The sequence below is a fragment of the Drosophila montana genome, unplaced genomic scaffold (assembly GCF_035044405.1).
Source record: "Drosophila montana isolate Dmon_TW-CO22-7 unplaced genomic scaffold, ASM3504440v1 contig_3848_1, whole genome shotgun sequence".
In the NCBI taxonomy this organism is placed as follows: Eukaryota; Metazoa; Arthropoda; class Insecta; order Diptera; family Drosophilidae; genus Drosophila; species Drosophila montana.
In genome coordinates, this window is record NW_026998720.1 from 4623084 (window position 1) to 4635236 (window position 12153).

The 12153-nt window shown below is 44.3% G+C and overlaps 2 protein-coding genes across 6 annotated transcripts; one reads left to right on the forward strand and one right to left on the reverse strand.

Annotated features, from left to right (window-relative positions):
• Positions 1-61: 61 nt before the first annotated feature.
• LOC135438777 (ankyrin repeat and sterile alpha motif domain-containing protein 1B) lies at positions 62-5061 on the reverse strand. Of its 4 annotated transcripts, none has more exons than XM_064697258.1 (9): positions 4965-5061; positions 4431-4550; positions 3128-3915; positions 2419-2587; positions 1693-2006; positions 840-1633; positions 545-781; positions 353-484; positions 62-292 (listed from the first exon to the last, which is right to left on the reverse strand). In XM_064697258.1, the coding sequence occupies exons 2-9, from the start codon at positions 4532-4534 to the stop codon at positions 185-187; spliced, it is 2646 nt and encodes an 881-aa protein (XP_064553328.1). In that variant the 5' UTR covers positions 4535-4550; positions 4965-5061; the 3' UTR covers positions 62-184. The 4 variants fall into 4 exon arrangements, with proteins under 4 accessions (XP_064553328.1, XP_064553329.1, XP_064553327.1 ...); XM_064697259.1 differs by having other exon boundaries at positions 1693-1964; positions 4880-5055; XM_064697257.1 differs by having other exon boundaries at positions 4880-5054.
• Positions 5062-5194: 133 nt separating this feature from the next.
• LOC135438780 (prolyl 3-hydroxylase sudestada1-like) lies at positions 5195-9615 on the forward strand. 2 transcript variants are annotated; one of them, XM_064697264.1, is made up of 7 exons: positions 5195-5342; positions 7430-7520; positions 7722-7861; positions 7940-8137; positions 8291-8485; positions 8539-9156; positions 9228-9615. In XM_064697264.1, the coding sequence occupies exons 1-7, from the start codon at positions 5294-5296 to the stop codon at positions 9539-9541; spliced, it is 1605 nt and encodes a 534-aa protein (XP_064553334.1). In that variant the 5' UTR covers positions 5195-5293; the 3' UTR covers positions 9542-9615. The 2 variants fall into 2 exon arrangements, with proteins under 2 accessions (XP_064553334.1, XP_064553333.1); XM_064697263.1 differs by lacking the exons at positions 7430-7520; positions 7722-7861; positions 7940-8137; ... (1 more) ...; positions 8539-9156; positions 9228-9615 and adding an exon at positions 5535-7329.
• The last annotated feature ends 2538 nt before the right edge of the window (positions 9616-12153 follow it).

Genomic DNA, 12153 nt, shown 5'->3' on the forward strand with positions numbered 1-12153 from the left:
TTGGCAGTTGGCTTTAAAACCAGTTATTTATTGAAAAAAATACTATTAAACTGCGTGTTCATTTAAAATAATAATGACAGTTTTATGATGGCATCAACGACTAGCAAGTCAAATAGAAAAATACAAAACAAATGGCGTAAAGATTAAATATGATTTATAATGCATAATGCTTGTGGCACACGGTTTAGCACTCATCGCTCTGTATTAAAGGTGTGCTCTGCCTGCTCAGGGCCAATTGATAGGCAACCTCAAAAGCCTGGCCCAGAGTCAGGATTATTTCGTTGGCCAGCTCCTGTAATGGTGCAGAAATTAAAGCATACACTCGCTTTATAAGCATATTCAAGAAACAAACCAAATTGTCAACCATAAAGACATGACAGTAATGCAGATCCCGCTCTTTGGTTATATAGGCGAAGTAACGCATGTCCTCCGCATCCTGGCAAACACAATTGATGTTCTCAATATTATGCGAGCAGATGGCAGTCTGTAAAGGGGATTATTGATTATTATTTATTGCGGATTTAAGAAAACTGAGATAGGCAACCTTTGACTCATGATCTATAAACTTGACGCCAAGGCAGGAGGCGGCAATGTCCACCTTGAGACGCGTCTGCAGATTGGCTGCCTTGAGATACTTTGTCGACGTGGTGCAGTTTTCCAGCAGACTAATGTCACTCACACTTGATGCTGACTTCAGTTTTTCATCGATCTTAAGCTTCTGAATGGACTTGCGCGTCGAAATGGTGCCCTGCAGCTCCCTTATGACAGTTGAGCCCAGATACTGCAGGAATATATGCTTTAGCAGCTGTCATTATAATATATATAAGAGATATACGCACATAAACGGAGTAGCGTATTTCGCCGTAGACGAGCGTATAGGGCGAATGGCACCAATGGGAAGCCGGACTCGGTGTTTGACCCAGCAGCAGTTCCTCTGGATTGCGTATGTGTAGCGATTGTCTGTGATCTTCCAGAGAGCTTGGCTGTAATAGCTTACTTTGCAGATCCGACTGCTGCTCCATGTCCACCTCATTCGTATCCGGCTCCTGCTCAGGCTCATGCTCCTGTTCCTTTTCCACCGTGGATACTTCATTACCGATATGCTCAAAGATAGTATCAATCTCAGCCCAGACGCGTGAGGCGCTAAAATCCTCGCCAGTTGTGGAGAAGCGCTGCTTGGACAGACTGCGTCGTGGATTGAGCGCATTCACGGATCTCACCATGCTGGGCGAACGCAGGCCGCGTCCATCCAACACGTCCTGTGCCAAATTCAAAGTAGAGCCCTTAAAGAGTCCCGCAAAGGGCATGTCACCCACAAATTCCTCCACATGATCCGAGCAATATGAGTTCGTTGTGCCCGTGGAGTCGTCCAGGCGTGGCGGCTGCATGAAACTAAAAATTGTCGTCTCGGCCTCAACGACAGTGGGTGGCGGATAGTCGGGCGTGGGCGAATGACAAACAATCTTGTTGTTGTTATTATTATTGCTATCTATATGAGAGCTGGACATCACACGCTCGCTGATCCTGGGCTTTAGGTTTTCGTAGTCAGTATTTATGTGAGTGCGTGGCATGGGCACTGGAGATTGCAGCTTCATTTCCACATACTGAGGCGCAGCTCGTTGGGGCGTTGCAGCTGTGGAGGCAAGGAAGTGGATTAACTAAAACATGACAAGAGTTAATGGGAACACTTACAGCTTGTGCTGTTGAGGCTCTGCTCCTCGCTGCTGGAGCTGGGCTTGAGCAGATTAATGTATTCATAGGAACGAGAGGGTATGGAAGCATTTGAAAAACTATTGCTCGACTGAAGTAGAGCGCTTTGGTATGGCTGCTGATAGACGGGCTTATAGCTGATCCACAGCTCCTGGCGCGGCTCCAAATTGTGCACATCATTCACCGACTTTTGTGGCCGTATGGGTTTCATGTCCAAATAATTTGCTGGCCGTTTGGTGTAATTGTCCAAAGAGCTTAAAGAGTGCGAAAGTCCATTTGGTGGATGGTCTTGCTTTCTAGGGGTTAGGGATGTTTTTTTTTGTGGCGGGGTAGTGGTTGAAAGTAGTTGGAAAAGAGATAAAAAAAGAAGACCAAAACCGTTATATGAAGGCGCTTCGATAAAAAATGATATTACCAACCAATTCTGAACTGATGTGTGCTAGTGCGTGCGTGCGTGTGTGTACTTGTGTGTGTGTGTGAGTGTGTGAATGGTGGGTGTGCGTGCGGGTGCGTGAGTTCGGTATGAGTTCTATGAATTCCGAGCCATGAGCATGAGTTCTGGATCTGGAGCAGAGCTGATCTGATCTGAGCACACATACAAATTAGTGCTGCTTGCGTTTGATGGTTAATTGAGTTCACAATTAGAACAACAACAGTAACATGGGGGCGTGTGGGCGTGTCACGTAGTCAGTTAGTGCGTTGGCTTACTTCCTCAGCTTCGATTGATCGCTTAGCTTGGCTTGATTCGGCCGCTGTATGTTCTTTTCATAGAGACGCTTGGGCAGCGCAGATTCGGTTCCATTCTCCATAACCAGATGGTTGACCAGCTGCGTCTGGTTTCTGCGCAACAGCTGCGCCTCAGCCAAATTTGTAAATTCTGAAAGTAAATGCGTAGGCGTTAGCATTTCGTTAGAATTTGAAACATTAAAGAGAAGTTAACTTCAAGCTGCCGAAGATTGAATACCCTTAGAGACAAAAACAGTTTAGCTATAAAGTACAAATTACAGATTGCCCATAGTGAGAGCTGCGTACAGTGAGAACTTTTCTAACGGACACGTATATTAGGCACCGTCCCATTATAAATTAGACCGCACCCATTCGCCCTCTATCAGGCGGGCATTCCAGACAATAATTACACGCATGTCGCTGTCCGCCCAAGAGAGTTTTTACTGTATATGTATACAGTAGAAGTATAGTAGTTATAGAAGTTATATGGTGGCAGATTTTATACTTTGGGAGCATAGTGAGATATATAGTGAGACTAGTTTCACAAATACCTTGCATACAAACAGATGGACATGGCTGTTACGAATATATATTATTGGATGGGATCGCAGATATTCCCTACTATGCGGAACTCATTTCGTGAGAAAATGTAAATACCCACTGCAAGAATATAATTAATCGAAACACAAACCGTTGATGACGGCCACAATCTCGTAGGTGACGTGTGGCGGATAGTCGGCGAGTATTTCGAGTGCAGTGCGTCCATTGCCATCTGTGGCATGCACATCGATGCCAGCTTTGAGTAGCGTAACCACCACCGACTTCTTGCCGCAGAGCGCTGCCTCATGCAACGCGCTGCCCGCGTGGGTGAGTATGTTGACGTCAACGCCAGCCGCGAGCAGCGTTTCTACCACTTTTTTGTGACCATTGCGGCTGGCCAGATGCAGGCAAGTGTGCGTGAAGATGTGCTTGGTGGGCGTGGCGTTATGATTGGAATATCCAAGCAGCTCGGACAGGTTGTCATCCTCCACATAACGACGATAGGGTGCTATCAGATCGGGATCTACGCGCAGCAGCGTTTGCACCGCCTGCAGCCGTCCAAACTGGGCAGCCAAGTCTAGAGCCGTTTGAAAGCTATTGTTGCGTATGGTGGGATCAGCGCCATATGACAGGAGTATGGCCACAACGGCATTGTGTCCATGCTGGGCGCCCGAATGCAGCGGCGTCTCGTTCTCAATTGTTTGTGCGTTGGGATTGGCCGGCATGGGGCTGTGAAAGAGCAACATTTTCACAATATCCTGATGGCCAGCCCAGGAGGCCAAGAAAAGCGGCGTCGAGCCGCGCACATCGGGCACATCTACCTGTGCATTGTGGGCCAGCAGCAGGCGCACAATGGCGCTGTGTCCATTGAGGCAGGCGTGATGCAGCGAGGTGTAACCGTTGACATCCTGGCAGTTGATATTGGGGCTGCGACGGAAACTAAAGGGAGAGCAATAATCAAATCTCGAGTTTTTTTTTATATAAATACAGTGAAAGCTCCGATAACTGGACACGATACGTCGCGACATCCTCTTATGAAAGAATTACAATTTATATTTATTCAATTTAAGCTGTCAATAGCATTATATGATTCCCTACGCACAAGGTACCATGAAATAGGATTATTGAAAGAAGAGAATATATATATATACTATGCCGATTGCTTGTGTATTGTATTTCTTATTAAAAACAAAGTTAGACATATGAATCTATTATATATACTGTATTTTGCGGTCCCATTCATATGCACGCCTTATGGTATTTAAATAAATGGTTAATCAGTCCACTGTGGTTAAAAATATGTATTTATAGAGGACTGCCTCAACATGGATTGGATCCAAAAATAAACTCTATGTTTCATTGATTATCGCAGCGTTTAGCAATGAAAATGCTTTTTATATGTGAACTGTCCGCTATGAGAGTTTTCACTGTGCTTTGCAACAATTTGCACTCACCTGGACAGTGGGCCATACCGCTTGGTCGTCAGCTCCAACAATTTGCCAACGATTTTTATATCCCCATTGCGAGCTGCTTCGAGTAAATGCTGATCCTTGCCCATTGGAGTTCTTTGAAAGCTATTTTAAGAAAATTAACAAAAATACAAAATTTATAAGAATGAGATCATAGCAACACCCCACACCGCCCACACCCTTTCGGTGTAAACAGGTCTTCCTCGCCGCCTCATCAGGTGGCAGTCAGCTGTTTGGCCCACTGTAAACGCATCAGCGCACGTTCCAGATCGCGCACATTCCGATGGTGAACACATACACACACACGCATACATAATTTATGTTTGTTTTTATAAACGTGTTGTATTTAGGGCCTATTCTTCCAAGGTCATCGCACGGCATTGCCACCCAATTTTCACCAAAAATAGTTCAACTTCTCATTCATATGCACTTACCGACTGATGTTCTAACATTTAATACAGGTTTTTAGAAATTAATCACTTAACACTCTATAATTGCTAATATCTATAATACAAGCACATGAATTCAAACAAACATTATTGTGCCTGCTGCTTATTGTAGAATGATTAATTAAATCATTTGGACGTGGAAGTAAGAACCACTGCAGACAACAGTCTACACAATTAACAAATTGAAACGAAGTGGCAAGTGGAACGATCGGTTAAAAGGCACTGTTAAGCTCATTTTTTTGTACTGTTGCCTCACTTTTGCGTCACGCATTTGTTATCGATGCTAATCGATTCTTTTTTTTTGGTAGTAATATGCATCGATGTTTTTGCTACAGACGCTCTATGTACATGTTACATTTGGTTAATTTTGTTAAAATTTAATTCTAAAATATACGCAACATGGAACAGACTAGTCCCTTGAAGCCCAAGCGCAAAGATAAAACCGAAGGTGAGTGGAAGCATACGTATCTGCATTTAAGTAGCCAAGAACAGCGTGTAAATGTAAAAATGTGCCGGCACAACGAGTCGCCCGTGTGTGTGCGTGTGTTTAGGTGTGCGCGGCCATACATTAAAATTTAAGGTATGCCTCCCCTCTATTTAAATGCTTAATGCAATGTCATTCATTGTGTTGCCCTTGCAGACAAACTCGTGGACACAGAATCGGCGCACCGCGAAGAAGGTCCACAAAAGAAATTGGCGCGGCTTGGCGAATCTGTGGACGCAGCTGCTGGTGCAGGCGACGCGGACGTGGAGTTAACTCTGAATAAAGCTTATCTACAAAAGGATGTGACGCAATGGCTGCAGTCCGCATGGGCTAAACAAGCGCCAAGCACAAAGGAAGAGACAACGGGTGCACAGATCTGTGGAGAACCATTTCAAATATGCCTACTGCCTGATCTGCTAGAGAGGAATAACCCCCCGGCTCTGGTGCACGAAATGATCAACAAAGTGCACTGGTCGCGCAAGCAAATGGATCTGTATGAGTTCTACCAGAGCACCGATCTATCCAATATGCTCGAGTGCAGGCTGCTTGCCAATTTCCTGCAGTTGCTGCGAAAACAAGTGCGACCCTGGCTAGAGGAGATAACAAATCTAAAGCTGGACTACGTATCCGCCTCGTGCAGCATGTACAGCTGTGGCGACTACTTGCTGGTGCACGATGATCTGCTTAAGGATAGGCAAATAGCCTTTATCTATTATATGTCGCCTTGGCAGGGCATTGAGGAGTGGAACGAGGAGCAGGGTGGCTGCTTAGAAATCTTTTCCAGCGATGATCAGTGCTATCCACAATTTCCGGTGCAGCGGAAGATTGCACCCAAAAACAATCAGTTTGCATTCTTTAAAGTCGGCTCACGTTCCTTTCACCAGGTGGGCGAGGTGACCACCTATGATTATCCACGGCTGACCATCAATGGCTGGTTTCATGGCGCCACCAATGAAGCCTTCGCCGCGGACTCTTCGCGCGCTTTTCCCCGCCTCAGCTACCTGCAGCCAGATATCAATAACAAACCCAAATTGGGATTGCTGCTGAACGATGTGTACTTAAAAGACGCCACGCGTCGCAGCATACAAAAACGCATCGAGGAGAATTCAGAGATTTGCTTGTATGAATTCTTCAAGCGCGAAAAATTTGAATTAGCACGCGCGCAACTCCTGAACGATGATTCGCTCACATGGCGACGACAAGGACCCGCCAATGCGCACAACTACGAGCTGATGGATCTGAGCAGCGCGAAGGGCACAGTTCAGGAGCTGCTACAGCTGTTTCGCAGCAATGCCATGTTCCAGCTACTGCGTGATTTCACCGATCTGGACTTGTATGGTGTCGATGCCATAACGCCCACTTGCAGCGTGGAACTACAGCGCTGGTCGCACGGCAACTACACGGTGCTGGGCGATGGCCTGGTCAGCGAGGAGAACACACTCGATTTGGTCTATTATCTAAATGCAGCGGAAGGCGCGGCGGTCATTACATATCTCTCACCTGAGGTAGAGCAGCGCGCTGCTCATGAGAATGGCTTAGATCCGGTTGCCGATGGCGACCATAGCATTGAGCAGGATGAGCATGAGGTGGAGGAGGAGGAGGAGTGCCACGATGATTCGGTGCTGCTGACAATAACGCCTGTGGACAATGCCTTAAATATTGTCTATCGCTGCGAAGGCACCACCAAGTTCACCAAATACGTCTCGCGCAACACCCCGCTGGACAAGGGGCCAGTGTTTGTAATATCCTGCAGCTATAGGGAATAATTACAAGCAAATGTTCCCAAAAATGCCGCCGCACGTACTAGCCACAATTTGTTGTTTAGACTGGCAGTGCACAAATGTTTTTTCTGCTTAAGTTTACTAAAGACTTGCGTGAATGTTGTTTGTATTCAAGTGAGAAAAGCACTAAGAGAAATGCCCAATAAAGTGATTGTATAAAGAAACACAAAAATACAACAATTATCTTTTAAATGCACACCTTACGATAGGCGCACAATTTATAAAACAATTCAATTAAAATGCTTTAATTTTTATGTTTTCCATTTGCAGACAAATATCGCATCGCTGCCACGATTGCGTTCATTGTGGTCATTGTGGGTATTGGCGTGCCCATGTGGTGGAAAACAACTACTGTCTACAGGTGAGTCATCCCAGCATGCTACAGTGAAAGCTCGCTTTGGAGAACACATCCACTCTTCGACTCATTTTCGTGATGTTCGCTGAAATCAGCAAAAAGAATGGAACTAAATAATTTGTCAAACTAAAGGAGTTCTCCATTTCATTAGCAGAGCCTTGACTGTATTTAAATGAAGATTATCTAAATTTACGTTCTCTTCCAAAGAGTCAATTTGCCTTCCTCGGCGATTCAGCGCCTAAGTGACCAACCCATCAAAACAGCTGTACAGGTGGCCATCTACACACAGCAGCCAAGTCGCGCCCAGCTGCTCATTACAGAGCTGCAAAACGCATTCAGCGACAGCGGTAAAAGCACATTACACATCAACCCACACACACACACACACATACACAGTTGAGCAGTCACTGACCATTTCCATTTAGATATCTGGAACGTGGAGTTCAAGCAGCTGTCGCCATTTGCCAAGGCTGCCGAGGCGCATACGCCGGCTGCTCTGGAAAAGTTGCTGCTGCAAGCACATCCGCAGAGCGTGGGCGATTTTATATTCATTGAGTGGCCCAGGCTGGAAGATGAACTGCTGCTAACCACGGAGCGATCGGCGCTAATGCGCAGCGATGTCAGTAAGTTGCTTGTTGGGATGTAATTGTCTGTACGCATTTCGAAGTCTGTATGCCAAAGGCTCTTCCGACCTCGTAAAGCTTGTCGCTTTGAACAGCGTATATCCTAGTCAGCGAAATTTGACTAGACACTAATTTTATTCTGTTCTTGTTTAGCTTCAAATAAGCTGGCACAACTGTTGCATTCAAAAATACTGCAAACCTATCGCATCAACCAGATACTGAGCACTGATGAGCGCTTGGGCGCTAAGTCAGAGGCACCACAGCCCGCCTATGATGTTGTTATATCCGTGCTAAATCCCAAACCTAGACTAACACATGCTCAGTGGAATGTGGCCTTGGCTGCGCAGAGTAAGTGTACGGCCAGAGTTTATTGATTCCGCGCTAATCAATTTGAATTCCAGCTTATATAGAGCCCTTCTTGGCGCAGATATCGGACATATCCAGCTACACGGTGCGCACGCAGTGGAAATATCGTGTTGCAATTGAGGCTGAAGTCAAGCAGGTGCGAGACCAAAGCAAATTGGGTCGCCATTATGCACTGCAGGAGTCGGCGTTGCCGCACCTGCTCACATCCATTGCACAAAATCTGAGCGCTAGCATAACGGACAAGCCTGTCATCAATCTGGTTGTGTATATAGCGCCCTGCAGCACCGCACCGCTGCACATATACAACAGCAAGAACGAGATGCTGACGCGTGACGGTGTCGATGCCTTTATATCGCCACCCTGGGGCGGTTTTATAATAGCCAATCCGCCCGAGCGCGTGTGTCTGGCTCATGTGAATAATGAACCGCCGCTGGCCTTTTATGTGAACACCAATGATAATATGCAGGTGATGCTGGATCAGCTGCACAAGCTCTTGGACATCAGCAATGAGGTGCAAATGGCGGGCGTTAAAACGGTAGACATCGAACAGTTGGCCCCCAGGCGCTGGGAATATGAATCCTATATGCGTCGCAGCGCCATACGGCACATTGCCACGGCCAGTAATACGCTGCAGAGTCTCATTAAGTTGCTAGGTAAGGCACTTAATCTGATTAAATGGCTCATAATTTATATGGTTATGCTCTAATGCACTCCCTGCTTGCAGACCAAATTAGCTACATTGTGATTGACGACAACGTAGCCACCGCCATAACCAATTCCTATGTTGACATTCTGGCTGCCAAGGCCGCCCTACTCGAGCATCGTTTACTGGATGCTTCGGCGCTGGCCAAGCGCGCCTTTGTGGCCTCGGAGCGCGGCTTCTTTGATGCCAGTTTACTGGCGCAGCTATACTTTCCCGATGAGCAGAAATATGCCATATATATACCACTCTTTCTGCCCGTCATGGTGCCGGTGCTCAGCTCTTTCAATATGCTGCGTAAATTGCTACAGCGCAAGCGGAAGGAAAAACAGCAGTAAACGAGCCGCAACGAAATGGCGCTGGTCAACCAAATGATATAAAATTTAAAATTAAACAATTAAGCAGATTCTTTTGGTGTTTTTAGAGCCGAGTGCTTATTTATTTTTTGGTACTTTAAATTTTCCTCATCCCATTTTCTTGTATGTTGTCTTTGTTGTGTAATTTTCGGTCGAGCATAAACTGTAGGCGCCTGCGCAAACGATATAGGCGACTAATATGCGTAGCCACATGTTTGTTAGGGTATCTTTTGCCTATTACCCAAAAATCGCTGCTAGTGCTGCTACAAGTTTTACTTGTCTGTATAACAATTTTTGATTACTAAATCGAAGCGTTGGCGATGCCCAACCCTAGAGCAAATTGCACTTCATAGCACTTTTTTTTTGATGACTTATTGTTGTTTAGGTGCGATATCAGTGCAGAAATTTTTGATGTCAGGGCTGAAAGATGCCACGCACACAGACCCTCCGGGCCAATCGCCAATTGCGCTCATCGTGTGAACATGGCGCATAGGTCAGAAGCGGGATGCCGCCTCATGATGAGTGTCAAAACAAATAACAAAAGCTTTGCCAATTTTACGTTTTTTTTTTTTGGCAAGATAAACATTGTATACACTCTTGCAGACAGTTAACTGAAAACAAAGAGCAGCCATGCTCGGCTAGTCGAAGATTAAATACCTTGACAGACTTACGAGTATTCATGGAGTTATAATTACCCAACATCTTGTCAAACGTCTCGTGAGAATATCTAAAAAATATGTAGGTATTTTAATTTATATTATATAGTATTTAATTTTATTTCAACTAAATCGTCCAAACATGATAAATTTTCTCGTAGTATTTTGGTAAGAATATACTGTTTTCTTTCCCAGTTCAACCCTTTCCTCCCCCTTTCCTCTGTCGGTCTCTCTTCTTAGCCGGTTATCGCCTTTATCTCACACATCTCTTTATCGATTCACCTGCTGTCACTTTTTAATTTCCCTTTACTTACTCGCTGAGTTCCTTCAACTGTGTCTAATTCCTTTTCTTGCCTTCCTCTGTTACTTAACTTAATCATCGCCGTTCTATGCGGCTCTCAAGCAGGACTTTCAAATATTTATTATCAAGATGCTGGAGTGATATTTCCAAAGTATTTTATTTGAATCACGTAATATGTTAAGCAACTGAACAAAAAGAAATCGGGTTTTATTTTTGGATATGAATGTAGCTTTGTCTTCTCCAATATATATCCAGTGATTTAACAATAGTAATATACTTTATAAAAATGATTTAAATGCTGATGTGATCTATATACATATATAGAAGAATATAGATCTATACAAATATAGAAGAAACAAAGTTTGTATGCAGGAAATTAATAGCAATGCAACGTGCTCTGCAAACATGACGTCATGAGCCTGCTGAACTTAAATGTCTGAACGTTGAACTAGCAAGCGGCTGGTTGCTGGTTCAAATTCAGCAACAATTATCGATTACTATATTTGTCTATTTAATTTATTAATATGCATTTCTTTGTTAATGTATCAGCCATATGCTTTACTTAGTCCGGAACAAAACAATTTTTTGTAACAATTTTGTGATGTGGTATATAGTATATAGCTAGGAGCCGCATATGTCCTAAGAACTCAACAGGATGAGGACCCGCCAAAATACGTGTTCTCCCAACATCTCTTTCCCTCTTAACTAACCGCACACAAATAGTATGAAAATATGAAAATTTCCTGTTTGGTGAGGGCATTCAAATTGCATGCTAATGCAAATAAATAAAAGAAATAAAAATAATAAAAAAAAACGCGCAGCTGTCAAAACTCGTTAAACATTGAATTGGCTTTGGTGATAGGCGCAGATCGGGAGGGGGTGACTATGGACTATGGGCATTAAACAACTAAATAGTTAATTTTTAATTGCGCATGGCTCGTTGGCTCTGCGCAGACGGGGCCAGAGACAAAAGCAGCGCCAAATGAATGTATGCGAGTGGTGTAGTCAACAAGTATTTGTCTCTCCCATTCAAAGGTTAAATATTATTTTAATGAGCTGAGCTCGCTTGTCTGAGACGATGCTGCCAGCAACTACTTGAACGGAAAAAAAAAACAAAACAAAAAAAACCTTTTCTCCAATGTACGTTCGCCAAAAAGGTCAACAATGTGACTTTTAACCAACGCCAAATGCCGTCAGCTTGCCAAGTGGCTTTGTGTCACGGCGTCTAAAGACTTTCAGGTTGTGTCCCTGTACCGGTAAACCTATAACAGACGGCCATCATACATATGGTTAAACAAAACAAGTAAGTGTGCTCTAGACGGGAGTGCCCGATACGGAGATACCCTCAACCCACGCTGGTGCAGCTGTTGCAAACATTCTAGCTTCCCTCTGTGCATTGTACAATTGTATGTATGTATGTACCAAAGCGCAAGTATCTATCTTTAAAAATTAATTCTTTTATATTTTAGGGAGAAATAGGCAAGGTATCCCAAATACTCGAGCTATGCGTAAAAACCCAAATCTCAAGATCGATATTATGAGAATGTGAAGAGATAGCGAAGTTCAAATAAACTGATTCTCCGTATGGTATAGGAGAATTTATATTTCAAATTTCATTCTCCAGACCATTTAGTCCC